This window comes from Oncorhynchus kisutch, unplaced genomic scaffold (genome assembly GCF_002021735.2).
Source record: "Oncorhynchus kisutch isolate 150728-3 unplaced genomic scaffold, Okis_V2 Okis07a-Okis12b_hom, whole genome shotgun sequence".
In the NCBI taxonomy this organism is placed as follows: Eukaryota; Metazoa; Chordata; class Actinopteri; order Salmoniformes; family Salmonidae; genus Oncorhynchus; species Oncorhynchus kisutch.
The window spans coordinates 10,390,903-10,408,402 of NW_022261984.1; the positions used below are offsets into that span (position 1 = coordinate 10,390,903).

The 17,500-nt window shown below is 47.8% G+C and overlaps 1 protein-coding gene across 1 annotated transcript in view; it reads right to left on the bottom strand.

The window, feature by feature from the left end:
• LOC109888256 (adhesion G protein-coupled receptor L3) overlaps window positions 1-17,500 on the bottom strand; it is a 281,748-nt gene that overhangs the window by 42,096 nt on the left and 222,152 nt on the right. The window contains exons 6-7 of the mRNA XM_031814586.1: window positions 13,916-14,101; window positions 8,478-9,092 (exon numbers count right to left, since the gene is read on the bottom strand). Coding sequence (XP_031670446.1) covers window positions 8,478-9,092; window positions 13,916-14,101 — 801 coding nt within the window. The remainder of the gene's footprint in view (window positions 1-8,477; window positions 9,093-13,915; window positions 14,102-17,500) is intronic.

Consider the following 17,500-nt stretch of genomic DNA (forward strand, 5'->3'; position numbering starts at 1 on the left):
ATACAACACTATGGACCTGAAATGGCACCCTGTTCCCTATATAATACAACACTATGGACCAAGGCTCTGAAATGGCACCCTGTTCCCTATATAATACAACACTATGGACCAAGGCTCTGAAATGACACCCTGTTCCCTCTATAATACAACACTATGGACCTGAAATGGCACCCTGTTCCCTATATAATACAACACTATGGACCAAGGGTCTGAAATGGCACCCTGTTCCCTATATAATACAACACTATGGACCAAGGCTCTGAAATGGCATCCTGTTCCCTATATAATACAACACTATGGACCAAGGCTCTGAAATGGCACCCTGTTCCCTCTATAATACAACACTATGGACCAAGGCTCTGAAATGGCACCCTGTTCCCTATATAATACAACACTATGGACCAAGGCTCTGAAATGACACCCTGTTCCCTATATAATACAACACTATGGACCAAGGCTCTGAAATGGCACCCTGTTCCCTATATAATACAACACTATGGACCAAGGCTCTGAAATGGCACCCTGTTCCCTATATAATACAACACTATGGACCAAGGCTCTGAAATGGCACCCTGTTCCCTATATAATACAACACTATGGACCAAGGCTCTGAAATGGCACCCTGTTCCCTATATAATACAACACTATGGACCTGAAATGGCACCCTGTTCCCTATATAATACAACACTATGGACCAAGGCTCTGAAATGGCACCCTGTTCCCTATATAATACAACACTATGGACCTGAAATGGCACCCTGTTCCCTATATAATACAACACTATGGACCAAGGCTCTGAAATGGCACCCTGTTCCCTATATAATACAACACTATGGACCAAGGCTCTGAAATGATACCCTGTTCCCTCTGTAGTGCAACACATTGGACCAAGGCTCTGAAATGGCACACTGTTCCCTCTATAGTGCAACACGTTGGACCAAGGCTCTGAAATGACACCATGTTCCCTCTGTAGTGCACTACCTAGGGAATAGGGTGCCAATTGGGACTCACAGCCAAGGATTGCCATCATCCCATTATTCACCATGAGATTCCTACCGTACCCATTTCTAATGTGTCACATTGCTCCTCATTAAACACAGTTTGAAATGTGTGAGAGTGTGTGTGTGTGTGTGTGTGTGTGTGTGTGTGTGTGTGTGTGTGTGTGTGTGTGTGTGTGTGTGTGTGTGTGTGTGTGTGTGTGTGTCGTAATTTATTCAGCGTTAACCCACTAACCACAACCTAGCTATTTCAGAATTGCTGAAACATTGTATCATTTGTGAGAAAACTTTGAGGCTGTTAAAGTCTGTAGAACACACACACACACACACACACACACTTTGTAGCGGTGCAGGCTGATCAATAATTTACATATTTCATCTAATACATCAGGCATGCTAACTGTAGGCCTCAATAAAACGAGAGAGAGAGAGAGAGAGAGACAGAGAGAGAGAGGGGGAGATCACAGTACAATATAGTATAGTACAATATAGTAGATTTTGTATCGTATAATATAATATATTATAGTATAACACAGTATAGTGGATAGTATTGTATAGCTGTATAGTATCGTATAATATTGAATCGAACAGTTGTATAGTATAGTAGTATAGTATATTAGTATGGTATGGCATAGCGGTATATCATAGTATAGCGGTATATTAAAGCAGTATTGTATAGAATAGAATAGAAGTATAGTACACTGGTGTAATATGGTAGTACAGAACATTATAGTATAGTATATAGTAAAGAATAGTTGTACACTATAAAAGTATGGTACAGTATAGTAGTATAATATAGTATAGTAGTATAGTGTAGTTTTGTATAGTAGCATAGTACTACTGTACACTACATTATAGTATAGTACAATATAGTACAGTGTACTATAGCATAGTATAGAATAGTATAGCATAGTGCAGTCAAGTGCAGTATAGTGCATTATAGTACAGTACAGTATAGCATATTATGGTATAGTATGGTATAGCATAGTGCAGTCAAGTGCAGTATAGTGCATTATAGTACAGTACAGTATAGCATATTATGGTATAGTATGGTATAGCACAGTGCGGTATAGTATATCATATTATAGTATAGTATTGGTATAGTATAGCACAGCATAGTATAGTATGGTATAGTATGGCATATAGTATAGCATATTATATTATATTATATTATAGGATAGTATAGTATAGCATATCATATTATGGTATAGTATGGTATAGCATAGTGCAGTATATTATATCATATTATAGTATGGCACAGTATTGTATAGTATAGTGCAGTATAGTATGGTATAGTATAGTGCGGTATAGTATATCATATTATAGTATAGTATTGGTATAGTATAGCACAGCATAGTATAGTATGGTATAGTATGGCATATAGTATAGCATATTATATTATATTATAGGATAGTATAGTATAGCATATTATGGTATATTATAGTATGGTATAGCATAGTGCAGTATAGTATAGTATGGTATAGCATAGTGCAGTATATTATATCATATTATAGTATGGCACAGTATTGGATTATATAGTATGGTATAGCATAGTGCAGTATAGTATAGTATGGTATAGCATAGTGCAGTATAGTATATCATATTATAGTATAGTATTGGTGTAGTATAGCACAGCATAGTATAGTATGGTATATAGTATAGCATATTATAGTATATCATATTATAATATAGTATAGTATATTCCTCAGCTGAGGCAGTTCATAGTATAGTATATTATAGTATAGTATATCATAGTATGGTATAGTATATTATAGTATAGTATATTCCTCAGCTGAGGTAGTTCATAGTATAGTATATTATAGTATAGTATAGCATAGTATGGTATGGTATAGTATATTATAGTATAGTATAGTGTAGTATAGTATAGCATAGTATAGTGTCGCATAGTATTGTATAGTGCATTGTAGTATAGTATAGTATAGTATGTTATAGTATAGTATAATATGGTATAGTATAGTATAGCGTGGCGTAATATAGTATAGTATAGTATAGTATAGTATGTTATAGTGTAGTATAGTATTGTGTAGTATAGTATAGTACATTATATTATAGTATAGTATAGTATAGTATATTATAGTGTAGTATAGTATAGTACATTATAGTATAGTATATTGTAGTGTAGTATAGTATAGTATAGCATAGTATGCTATAGTATAGTATAGTATAGTATGGTATAGTATAGTATAGTATAGTATGGTATAGTATAGTATAGTATAGTGCAGGTTAGTAATGTGTAGAGAGACACAGAGTCAAAAGAAGCTCCATAAAGAGGGAAAACAACTGAAACAGGAGAGAGACGGCTCAGCCATCAGAGGAGATGGGAGATCTGCATTTCAATTGACGACACTGTCTTTGTGCTGCAGGAAGTCTATGAGTTCAGCATTACAAAGGCACAGAGATCTGTTTGGACTGACGATACACAGATAACCGTAGTTAGTCTAGGAGTGTGTGTCTTAAATCATATCCCATTCACTAAATAGGGCAGACTTGTAATGTATAGGCACTATAGAAGTGGGGTTTTGGTTCTGCTTTTCACAACTCTGATGTCTTGCGCCTGGAGATTTTCACTGACCAGGAACAACTCTGGGCCCTGGTTAAACTCTAGACTTCTTCCTGGTTAGGAACAACTCCAGAACAATTCTGGGCCCTGGTTATAACTCTAGACTTCTTCCTGGTTAGGAACAACTCCAGAACAATTCTGGGCCCTAGTTAAACTCTAGACTTCTTCCTGGTTAGGAACAACTCCAGAACAACTCTGGGCCCTAGAGTAGAACAGAACAGAGTAAAGCAGAACAGAGCAGAGCAGAACAGAGTAGAACAGAACAGAGCAGAACAGAACAGAGTAAAACAGAACAGAGTAAAGCAGAACAGAACAGAGCAGAACAGAACAGAGCAGAACAGAGTAGAGCAGAACAGAACAGAGCAGAACAGAGTAGAGCAGAACAGAACAGAACAGAGCACAACAGAACAGAGCATAACAGAGTAAAACAGAACAGAGTAGAGTAGAACAGAACAAAGCAGAACAGAGCAGAACAGATCAGAACAGAACAGAGCAGAACAGAGTAGAACAAAACAGAGTAAAACAGAACAGAGTAAAACAGAACAAGGCAGAGCAGAGTAGATCAGAACAGAGTAGAACAGAACAGAACAGAGCAGAACAGAACAGAACAGAGTTAAACAGAACAGAGCAGAACAGAGTAGAACAGAACAGAACAGAGTAGAACAGAGTAGAATAGAACAGAGTAAAACAGAACAAGGCAGAACAGAGTAGAACAGAACAGAACAGAGTAGAACAGAACAGAGCAGAACAGAACAGAGCAGAACAGAACAGAGCAGAACAGAGCAGAACAGAACAGAACAATACAGAGCAGAACAGAACAGAACAGATTAAAGCAGAACAGAGCAGAGCAGAACAGAGTAGAACAGAACAGAGCAGAACAGAACAGAACAGAGTAAAACAGAACAGAGTAAAGCAGAACAGAACAGAACAGAGTAGAACAGAGCAGAGCAGAACAGAACAGAACAGAACAGAACAGAACAGAGCAGAACAGAGTAGAGTAGAGTAGAACAGAACAGAGCAGAACAGAACAGAGCATAACAGAATAAAACAGATCAGAGTAGAGTAGAACAGAACAAAGCAGAACAGAGCAGAACAGAACAGAACAGATCAGAACAGAGCAGAACAGAGTACAACAGAACAGAGCAGAACAGAGTACAACAGAACAGAGTAAAACAGAACAAGGCAGAGCAGAGTAGATCAGAACAGAGTAGAACAGAGTAGAACAGAACAGAGCAGAACAGAACAGAGTTAAACAGAACAGAGCAGAACAGAGTAGAACAGAACAGAACAGAGTAGAACAGAACAGAACAGAGTAGAACAGAACAGAGTAGAACAGAGCAGAACAGAACATAGCAGAACAGAACAGAGCAGAACAGAACAGAGCAGAACAGAGCACAGCAGAACAGAGCACAGCAGAACAGCTATTGGTTGTAGTTATCATCCCCTTCTCAGCAGTGAGTGTGTAGTGTGTGTGAGTGTGTGTGTTTGGTAGGTTGTTCGCTCCATTTAATCTCCATTGATCATCTCTAAAAGCTCCTGTAGACATACAAGTCTCCATTATAAAACACAGAGATCTCCGAGAACACTGTTTCCATCCCTCTTTCCCTCCCACCCACCTTCCCTCATCCCTATTTCCCTCCCTCCCTCCCACCCACCTTCCCTCATCCCTCTTTCCCTCCCTCCCTCTTTCCCTCCCACCTGCCTTCCCTCACCCCTCTTTACCTTGCTCCCATCAAATCAAATCAAATGTATTTATAAAGCCTTCGTACATCAGCTGATATCTCAAAGTGCTGTACAGAAACCCAGCCTAAAACCCCAAGCAGGAAGCAATGCAGGTGTAGAAGCACAGTGGCTAGGAAAAACTCCCTGAAAGGCCAAAACCTAGGAAGAACCCTAGAGAGGAACCAGGCTATGTGGGGTGGCCAGTCCTCTTCTGGAGTCCTCTTCCCATAACTCCCTTTCTCCAACCCTCCCTCTCCATCCCTCCTTCACCACCCCTCTCTCCCCTTCCTCTCCAACTCTCCCTCTCCATCCCTCCTTCACCACCCCTCTCTCCCCTTCCTCTCCAACTCTCCCTCTCCATCCCTCCTTCAACACCCCTCTCTCCCCAACCTCTCCATCCCTCCCTCTCCATCCGTCCTTCACCATCCCTCTCTCCCCTTCCTCTCCAACTCTCCCTCTCCAACCCTCCTTCTCCACCCCTCTCTCCCCTTCCTCTCTAACCCTCCCTCTCCATCCCTCCTTCTCCATCCCTCTCTCCCCTTACTCTCCAACTCTCCCTCTCCATCCCTCTTTCTCCACCCCTCTCTCCCCTTCCTCTCCAACCCTCCCTCTCCAACCCTCCCTCTCCAACTCTCCCTCTCCAACCCTCCTTCTCCACCCCTCTCTCCCCTTCCTCTCCAACTCTCCCTCTCCAACCCTCCTTCTCCACCCCTCTCTCCCCTTCCACTCTAACCCTCCCTCTCCATCCCTCCTTCTCCATCCCTCTCTCCCCTTACTCTCCAACTCTCCCTCTCCATCCCTCTTTCTCCACCCCTCTCTCCCCTTCCTCTCCAACCCTCCCTCTCCAACCCTCCCTCTCCAACTCTCCCTCTCCAACCCTCCTTCTCCACCCCTCTCTCCCCTTCCTCTCCAACCCTCCCTCTCCATCCTTCTCTCCCCTTCCTCTCCAACCCTCTCCATCCCTCTCTCCCCTTCCTCTCTAACCCTCCCTCTCCAACCCTCCCTTCTCCATCCCTCCTTCTCCATCCCTCTCTCCCCTTCCTCTCCAACTCTCCCTCTCCATCACTCATTCTCCACCCCTCTCTCCCCTTCCTCTCCATCCCTCCCTCTCTCCCCTTCCTCTCCATCCCTCCCTCTCCAACCCTCCCTTCTCCATCCCTCCTTCTCCATCCCTCTCTCCCCTTCCTCTCCAACTCTCCCTCTCCATCACTCATTCTCCACCCCTCTCTCCCCTTCCTCTCCATCCCTCCCTCTCTCCCCTTCCTCTCCATCCCTCCCTCTCCAACCCTCCCTCTCCAACCCTCCCTCTCCATCCCTCTCTCCCCTTCCTCCAATAATTTCTTGTAGTGTCTCCTAAATGTGTGTAAAAGCATGCATTAATTCAACCATCATTTAATAAAGAGAGACTGAACCGAGTTGCCGACACCGTGATAAGGTGTTAGAGTCAATTACACCGGCTAGATAGTGTAGCTTAGACCTCCAGGGATATCCAGAGCAGGGGGTAGGCCTGCTCTTATACCCCAATCTGAGAGTGCCTGTCTCTGGGAAGGAATCACTCAACTCCCCCCTAAGACTCTCCAGGGCCCTAGTCCATTTAAGAGTAATGTACTCTACTGGGCTAGGTTGGGCGAGGGAGGGAGGGGGAGGGAGAGTGAGAGAGACAGGAGAGAGAGCAAGAAAGCAAGAGAGAGAGAGAGAGACAGGAGACAGTGAGAGAGAGCGAGAGAAAGAGTCGGGGAGAGAGGGAGAGAGAGAGAGAGAGAGAGAGAGAGAGAGAGAGAGAGAGATGGAGAGAGAGGGGGGGAGATAGTGAGAGACAGAGAGGGGGAGATAGTGAGAGAGAGAGAGGGAGAGAGAGAGAGAGATGGAGAGAGAGAGAGAGGGGGGGGTTAGAGAGATAGAGAGAGAGATAAAAAAAACTACCACAAGACTGTTCCCTCCCTCTGAGCTAAAGTCTAGAAACTGTCCATTACTAAAGAAGTCTAGAGACTGTCCATTACACACACCCACAGAACTATAGTCTCGAGACTGTCCATTACACACACCCACAGAACTATAGTCCCGAGACTGTCCATTACACAAACCCACAGAACTATAGTAGTCTAGAGACTGTCCATTACACACACCCACAGAACTATAGTAGTCTAGAGACTGTCCATTACACACACCCACAGAACTATAGTCCCGAGACTGTCCATTACACAAACCCACAGAACTATAGTAGTCTAGAGACTGTCCATTACACACACCCACAGAACTATAGTCTCGAGACTGTCCATTACACAAACCCACAGAACTATAGTCTTGAGACTGTCCATTACTAAAGAAGTCTAGAGACTGTCCATTACACAAACCCACAGAACTATAGTCTCGAGACTGTCCATTACACAAACCCACAGAACTATAGTCTTGAGACTGTCCATTACTAAAGAAGTCTAGAGACTGTCCATTACACAAACCCACAGAACTATAGTAGTCTAGAGACTGTCCATTACACAAACCCACAGAACTATAGTCTAGAGACTGTCCATTACACACACCCACAGAACTATAGTCTAGAGACTGTCCATTACACACACCTACATAACTAAAGTAGTCTAGAGACTGTCCATTACACACACCTACATAACTAAATGAGTCAAGAGACTGTCATTTACACAAACCTACAGAACTAAATTAGTCTAGAGACTGTCCATTACACAAGTAGTCTAGAGACTGTCCATTACACACACCCACAGAACGAAAGAAGTCTAGAGACTGTCCATTACACACACCTACATAACTAAATTAGTCTAGAGACTGTCGATTACACAAACCTACAGAACTAAATTAGTCTAGAGACTGTCCATTACACAAGTAGTCTAGAGACTGTCCATTACACACACCTACAGAACTATAGTAGTCTAAAGACTGTCCATTACACAAACCTACAGAACTATAGTCTAGAGACTGTCCATTACACAAACCTACAGAACTATAGTCTAGAGACTGTCCATTACACAAACCTACAGAACTATAGTCTAGAGACTGTCCATTACACAAACCTACAGAACTAAAGTAGTCTCTAGAGAGATTAATATTCCACCTAGCCAGTCAAACCTAGAAAAACCAAGAGTTTTAAGAAAGAAAGAAAGAAAGGAAAGACGAAGAGAAAAGTAGATGAACATTCCACCTACCCAATCTGTTGTCGTTGTTCCCGAAGTCCAGTAAGTATTTCACTACGTGGTAGTTGTTCCAGACGTACAGCAGATTGTCTCTGGGATTGTAGTCCACTGCTGCTATGTACTGGTAAGAGTTCGGGAACAGGATGGACACAAAGGTTTCTTTACTCTGGGTGGTGCTGTACATATAATCTATCTTGTTCCCTGTGGCCTCGTTGTCGTCGTCCTCGTAGACGCTTTTCACCACGTAGAGCACACCGCACACCATGAAGGCGTTGGAGGCGGTCCGCTTGTCGTAGGTGGTGTCCCAGGACCCTTCGATGCGGAGCGTGTAAGGGTTGAGCTGCGAGACCACGATGCGTCCGTTGTTCGTCTCCGTGGCGTACAAAACCCAGAGGCCGATTTCGTCGACGGCGAGGTCAATGTCCGACTTGCCGCCCCAGCGGTACGGCGACGTGTCGTGGTAGTTGGCGTTGGCGATGATGGCCTCGCCGCTCTTGATCCGCGTGCGGAGGTCGAATTTGACGATGTTGCGCGTCCGCTCCTTGTTGAAGAATAAAGCTCCGTCGTAGACCACGAAGCCTGTCCCGTCGACGCGGTGAGGCAGCTTGTACGTGGTCGTCGGTCGTCCTGTAAACAATAACATTCAAATACATTTTAATTAGAAGCGGTTTTTTTTTCAAAACACCCGAGGGGAAGTTTCCCCAGACACAGATTAAACCTCGTCCAGGACAAAAAAAACAACAAGATTCTCCATTTAAAGAACTTCTTAGGTCGAATCTGTTTCTGGGGAAACTCAGCCAGGTCCCCCCGTGATACAAGGCAGTGTCCGACGTCCATCCATGTCTGAGGAAGTCAGGAGACAATGTGGAAACCGGCCACTAGGGGCAACAGTAAGCGCTGTTACCTTCAAGTTAAGTTTTGGTTTTGCTCGGTCGTTGTAACGATCTGCCTCTGGTGCAAAAGGATGCATTTTTGAATGCAGCAATAGAAAATTGTTTTAGATAATTTTTGTTTTAAGCCCAAACCTTAACCACTTGGAGTTAATAACTTTTCCTTAAAGAATTTGACATTTGCAACAAGTTTGAAATTTGAAGTTTCAGACACATGGATAAACATCTAATATTGACGTAATAATTTTTTATTTTACCTTTATTTAACCAGGCAAGTCAGTTAAGAACACATTCTTATTTTCAATGACGGCCTAGGAACAGTGGGTTAACTGCCTGTTCAGGGGCAGAACGACAGATTTGTTCCTTGTCAGCTCGGGGATTTGAACTTGCAACCTTCCGGTTACTAGTCCAACGCTCTAACCACTAGGCTACCCTGCCGCCTCTACACTCTAACCACTAGGCTACCCTACCACCTCTACACTCTAACCACTAGGCTACCCTACCACCTCTACACTCTAACCACTAGGCTACCCTACCTCCTCTACACTCTAACCACTAGGCTACCCTACCACCTCCACACTCTAACCACTAGGCTACCCTACCTCCTCTACACTCTAACCACTAGGCTACCCTACCTCCTCTACACTCTAACCACTAGGCTACCCTACCACCTCTACACTCTAACCACTAGGCTACCCTGCCTCCTCTACACTCTAAGCACTAGGCTACCCTACCACCTCTACACTCTAACCACTAGGCTACCCTGCCGCCTCTACACTCTAACCACTAGGCTACCCTGCCACCTCTACACTCTAACCACTAGGCTACCCTGCCTCCTCTACACTCTAAGCACTAGGCTACCCTACCTCCTCTACACTCTAACCACTAGGCTACCCTGCCACCTCTACACTCTAACCACTAGGCTACCCTACCTCCTCTACACTCTAACCACTAGGCTACCCTACCTCCTCTACACTCTAACCACTAGGCTACCCTGCCACCTCTACACTCTAACCACTAGGCTACCTGCCTCCTCTACACTCTAACCACTAGGCTACCCTACCTCCTCTACACTCTAACCACTAGGCTACCCTACCACCTCTACACTCTAACCACTAGGCTACCCTGCCTCCTCTACACTCTAAGCACTAGGCTACCCTACCACCTCTACACTCTAACCACTAGGCTACCCTACCTCCTCTACACTCTAACCACTAGGCTACCCTACCTCCTCTACACTCTAACCACTAGGCTACCCTGCCACCTCTACACTCTAACCACTAGGCTACCCTACCACCTCTACACTCTAACCACTAGGCTACCCTGCCACCTCTACACTCTAACCACTAGGCTACCCTACCTCCTCTACACTCTAACCACTAGGCTACCCTGCCACCTCTACACTCTAACCACTAGGCTACCCTACCACCTCTACACTCTAACCACTAGGCTACCCTACCTCCTCTACACTCTAACCACTAGGCTACCCTGCCACCTCTACACTCTAACCACTAGGCTACCCTACCTCCTCTACACTCTAACCACTAGGCTACCCTGCCACCTCTACACTCTAACCACTAGGCTACCCTACCACCTCTACACTCTAACCACTAGGCTACCCTACCACCTCTACACTCTAACCACTAGGCTACCCTGCCACCTCTACACTCTAACCACTAGGCTACCCTGCCACCTCTACACTCTAACCACTAGGCTACCCTACCACCTCTACACTCTAACCACTAGGCTACCCTGCCACCTCTACACTCTAACCACTAGGCTACCCTGCCACCTCTACACTCTAACCACTAGGCTACCCTACCTCCTCTACACTCTAACCACTAGGCTACCCTGCCACCTCTACACTCTAACCACTAGGCTACCCTACCACCTCTACACTCTAACCACTAGGCTACCCTACCACCTCTACACTCTAACCACTAGGCTACCCTACCACCTCTACACTCTAACCACTAGGCTACCCTGCCACCTCTACACTCTAACCACTAGGCTACCCTGCCACCTCTACACTCTAAACACTAGGCTACCCTACCACCCTCTACACTCTAACCACTAGGCTACCCTGCCACCTCTTCACTCTAACCACTAGGCTACCCTGCCACCTCTACACTCTAACCACTAGGCTACCCTGCCACCTCTACACTCTAACCACTAGGCTACCCTGCCACCTCTACACTCTAACCACTAGGCTACCCTACCTCCTCTACACTCTAACCACTAGGCTACCTGCCACCTCTACACTCTAACCACTAGGCTACCCTACCACCCTCTACACTCTAACCACTAGGCTACCCTACCTCCTCTACACTCTAACCACTAGGCTACCTGCCACCTCTACACTCTAACCACTAGGCTACCCTGCCACCTCTACACTCTAACCACTAGGCTACCCTACCTCCTCTACACTCTAACCACTAGGCTACCCTACCTCCTCTACACTCTAACCACTAGGCTACCCTACCTCCTCTACACTCTAACCACTAGGCTACCCTACCTCCTCTACACTATAACCACTAGGCTACCCTGCCACCTCTACACTCTAACCACTAGGCTACCCTACCTCCTCTACACTATAACCACTAGGCTACCCTGCCACCTCTACACTCTAACCACTAGGCTACCCTACCTCCTCTACACTCTAACCACTAGGCTACCCTACCTCCTCTACACTCTAACCACTAGGCTACCCTGCCTCCTCTACACTCTAACCACTAGGCTACCCTACCTCCTCTACACTCTAACCACTAGGCTACCCTACCTCCTCTACACTCTAACCACTAGGCTACCCTGCCACCTCTACACTCTAACCACTAGGCTACCCTGCCGCCTCTACACTCTAACCACTAGGCTACCCTGCCACCTCTACACTCTAACCACTAGGCTACCCTACCACCTCTACACTCTAACCACTAGGCTACCCTACCGCCTCTACACTATAACCACTAGGCTACCCTGCCACCTCTACACTCTAACCACTAGGCTACCCTGCCACCTCTACACTCTAACCACTAGGCTACCCTACCTCCTCTACACTCTAACCACTAGGCTACCCTGCCGCCTCTACACTCTAACCACTAGGCTACCCTGCCGCCTCTACACTCTAACCACTAGGCTACCCTGCCACCTCTACACGATAACCACTAGGCTACCCTGCCTCCTCTACACTCTAACCACTAGGCTACCCTACCTCCTCTACACTCTAACCACTAGGCTACCCTGCCACCTCTACACTCTAACCACTAGGCTACCCTACCACCTCTACACTCTAACCACTAGGCTACCCCACCTCCTCTACACTCTAACCACTAGGCTACCCTACCACCTCTACACTCTAACCACTAGGCTACCCCACCTCCTCTACACTCTAACCACTAGGCTACCCTACCACCTCTACACTCTAACCACTAGGCTACCCCACCTCCTCTACACTCTAACCACTAGGCTACCCTGCCTCCTCTACACTCTAACCACTAGGCTACCCTGCCACCTCTACACTCTAACCACTAGGCTACCCCACCTCCTCTACACTCTAACCACTAGGCTACCCTACCTCCTCTACACTCTAACCACTAGGCTACCCTACCTCCTCTACACTCTAACCACTAGGCTACCCTACCTCCTCTACACTCTAACCACTAGTCTACCATAACTACCTGCTGCCTCTACACTCTAACCACTAGGCTACCCTGCCACCTCTACACTCTAACCACTAGGCTACCCTGTCGCCTCTACACTCTAACCACTAGGCTACCTGCCACCTCTACACTCTAACCACTAGGCTACCCTACCACCTCTACACTCTAACCACTAGGCTACCTGCCACCTCTACACTCTAACCACTAGGCTACCCTACCTCCTCTACACTCTAACCACTAGGCTACCCTACCGCCTCTACACTCTAACCACTACCTCCTCTACACTCTAACCACTAGGCTACCTGCCACCTCTACACTCTAACCACTAGGCTACCCCACCTCCTCTACACTCTAACCACTAGGCTACCCTGCCACCTCTACACTCTAACCACTAGGCTACCCTACCGCCTCTACACTCTAACCACTAGGCTACCCTACCTCCTCTACACTCTAACCACTAGGCTACCCTACCGCCTCTACACTCTAACCACTACCCTCCTCTACACTCTAACCACTAGGCTACCTGCCACCTCTACACTCTAACCACTAGGCTACCCCACCACCTCTACACTCTAACCACTAGGCTACCCTACCACCTCTACACTCTAACCACTAGGCTACCCCACCACCTCTACACTCTAACCACTAGGCCACCCTGCCACCTCTACACTCTAACCACTAGGCTACCTGCCACCTCTACACTCTAACCACTAGGCTACCCTGCCACCTCTACACTCTAACCACTAGGCTACCCTGCCACCTCTACACTCTAACCACTAGTTAGTCCCTTTAATTAAAGTCACTTTCCATTAGCAAGTTTAATAAATATATATATAAAAAAATAGGTATAAATCCAACATTATAATAACAATAAATGTGAACTAATTGTTAGTAAAGTGCCGACCTGCGATGAAGTCCTCCTTGGAGGAGTACTCTGTGAGAGTGTCCGTGCGGTAGGGAGTCCAGGGCATGTAGTAAATCTTATCAGAGGCCTGGAATGGATCTTTACACCAGGCTCCTGATTGGTGGTCGGACTCAAACAGGTGTTCACTCTGGTACACGCCTCGTAGGATACCTGGACACAGGAACACTGCAGAGGACAGAGATACATGGGATCGTTTCAATTCAATCAATTCAACCAGTCAACCAGTCAGCCAGCCAGCCAGTCAGTCAGTCAGCCAGCCAGCCAGCCAGCCAGGACTCAAACAGGTGTTCACTCTGGTACACGCCTCGTAGGATACCTGGACACAGGAACACTGCAGAGGACAGAGATACATGGGATCGTTTCAATTCAATCAATTCAACCAGTCAACCAGTCAGCCAGCCAGCCAGTCAGTCAGTCAGTCAGCCAGCCAGCCAGCCAGCCAGGACTCAAACAGGTGTTCACTCTGGTACACGCCTCGTAGGATACCTGGACACAGGAACACTGCAGAGGACAGAGATACATGGGATCGTTTCAATTCAATCAATTCAACCAGTCAACCAGTCAGCCAGCCAGCCAGTCAGTCAGTCAGTCAGCCAGCCAGCCAGCCAGCCAGGACTCAAACAGGTGTTCACTCTGGTACACGCCTCGTAGGATACCTGGACACAGGAACACTGCAGAGGACAGAGATACATGGGATCGTTTCAATTCAATCAATTCAACCAGTCAACCAGTCAGCCAGCCAGCCAGTCAGTCAGTCAGCCAGCCAGCCAGCCAGCCAGGACTCAAACAGGTGTTCACTCTGGTACACCGCCTCGTAGGATACCTGGACACAGGAACACTGCAGAGGACAGAGATACATGGGATCGTTTCAATTCAATCAATTCAACCAGTCAACCAGTCAGCCAGCCAGCCAGTCAGTCAGTCAGCCAGCCAGCCAGTCAGTCAGTCAGCCAGCCAGCCAGCCAGGACTCAAACAGGTGTTCACTCTGGTACACGCCTCGTAGGATACCTGGACACAGGAACACTGCAGAGGACAGAGATACATGGGATCGTTTCATTCAATCCGTTTGCTGAGACGAAGGCTTGTTACCTGTTTACAGTATCATGGTTTTCATTGATGATGCATCTAAAGTGCATGTAGGCTAGTTAACTGCTCATTATTCTCACTGTGTATTGCCATGTATTCTCACTGTGTATTGCCATGTATTCTCACTGTGTATCAGCCAGCCAGCCAGCCTGCCAGCCAGCCTGCCAGCCAGCCTGCCAGCCAGCCTGCCAGCCTGCCAGCCTGCCAGTCAGCCAGCCTGCCAGCCTGCCAGTCAGCCAGTCAGCCAGCCAGCCAGTCAGCCAGCCAGCCAGTCAGCCAGCCAGCCTGCCAGCCAGCCAGCCAGTCAGCCAGCCAGTCAGCCAGCCAGCCAGCCAGCCAATCAATCAATCAATATCTTCTGAATAGGGCTGTGTATGTGTTGCTGTGAGATAAGAGGAGGCGATAGATTAGTAGCAGGTATTCTGGGTCCGGGAAACCAGCCCAAAATGTCTTCTCTGTGCTAACAGTAGCTAGTCTACTACTGGTGTAATATACTGGGTTCCTCAGAGGCTTCCTGTGCAGCCATCTCATAACTCCCAACGCCAACTAAACAACTGTCCTGTTTACTGTCAATGTGGCGTCGTTTTGTATTGAATCTCTAGAGACCCAGACTTTTCCTATGGCCATTTTACGTGTAATCCCATCTGTCTCTCCCTCCCTCCTCTGATCCCATCTGTCTCTCCCTCCTCTGTCCCCATCTGTCTCTCCCTCCCTCCCTCCTCTGTTCCCATCTGTCTCTCCCTCCCTCCCTCCTCTGATCCCATCTGTCTCTCCCTCCTCTGTCCCCATCTGTCTCTCCATCCCTCCCTCCTCTGATCCCATCTGTCTCTCCCTCCTCTGTCCCCATCTGTCTCTCCCTCCCTCCCTCCTCTGTTTCCATCTGTCTCTCCCTCCCTCCTCTGATCCCATCTGTCTCTCCCTCCCTCCTCTGTTTCCATCTGTTTCTCCCTCCCTCCTCTGTCCCCATCTGTCTCTCACTCCTCTGTTTCCATCTGTCTCTCCCTCCTCTGTCCCCATCTGTCTCTCCCTCCTCTGTCCCCATCTGTCTCTCCCTCCCTCCCTCCTCTGTTCCCATCTGTCTCTCCCTCCCTCCCTCCTCTGTTTCCATCTGTCTCTCCCTCCCTCCTCTGTTCCCATCTGTCTCTCCCTCCCTCCTCTGTCCCCATCTGTCTCTCCCTCCCTCCTCTGTCCCCAACTGTCTCTCCCTCCCTTCTCTGTCCCCATCTGTCTCTCCCTCCCCTCCTCGGTCCCCATCTGTCTCTCCCTCCCTCCTCTGTTCCCCATCTGTCTCTCCCTCCCTCCTCTGTCCCCATCTGTCTCTCCCTCCTCTGTTTCCATCTGTCTCTCCCTCCTCTGTTTCCATCCGTCTCTCCCTCCCTCCTCTGTTTCCATCTGTCTCTCCCTCCCTCCTCTGTCCCCATCTGTCTCTCCCTCCTCTGTCCCCATCTGTCTCTCCCTCCTCTGTCCCCATCTGTCTCTCCCTCCCTCCTCTGTCCCCCATCTCTGTCTCCCTCCCTCCTCTGTCCCCATCTGTCTCTCCCTCCCTCCTCTGTCCCCATCTGTCTCTCCCTCACTCCTCTGTCCCCATCTGTCCTCTCCCTCCTCCTCTGTTCCCATCTGTCTCTCCCTCCCTCCTCTGTTTCCATCTGTCTCTCCCTCCCTCCTCTGTCTCCAACTGTCTCTCCCTCCCTCCCTCCCTCCTCTGTCCCCATCTGTCTCTCCCTCCCTCCTCTGTTCCCATCTGTCTCTCCCTCCCTCCTCTGTCCCCATCTGTCTCTCCCTCCCTCCTCTGATCCCATCTGTCTCTCCCTCCCTCCTCTGTTTCCATCTGTTTCTCCCTCCCTCCTCTGTCCCCATCTGTCTCTCACTCCTCTGTTTCCATCTGTCTCTCCCCTCCTCTGTCCCCATCTGTCTCTCCCTCCTCTGTCCCCATCTGTCTCTCCCTCCCTCCCTCCCTCCTCTGTTCCCATCTGTCTCTCCCTCCCTCCCTCCTCTGTTTCCATCTGTCTCTCCCTCCCTCCTCTGTCCCCATCTGTCTCTCCCTCCCTCTTCTGTTCCCATCTGTCTCTCCCTCCCTCCTCTGTCCTCATCTGTCTCTCCCTCCTCTGTTTCCATCTGTCTCTCCCTCCTCTGTCCCCATCTGTCTCTCCCTCCTCTGTCCCCATCTGTCTCTCCCTCCCTCCTCTGTTTCCATCTGTCTCTCCCTCCCTCCTCTGTTTCCATCTGTCTCTCCCTCCTCTGTTTCCATCCGTCTCTCCCTCCCTCCTCTGTTTCCATCTGTCTCTCCCTCCCTCCTCTGTCCCCATCTGTCTCTCCCTCCTCTGTCCCCATCTGTCTCTCCCTCCTCTGTCCCCATCTGTCTCTCCCTCCCTCCTCTGTCCCCATCTCTGTCTCCCTCCCTCCTCTGTCCCCATCTGTCTCTCCTCCCTCCTCTGTCCCCATCTGTCTCTCCCTCCCTCCTCTGTCCCATCTGTCTC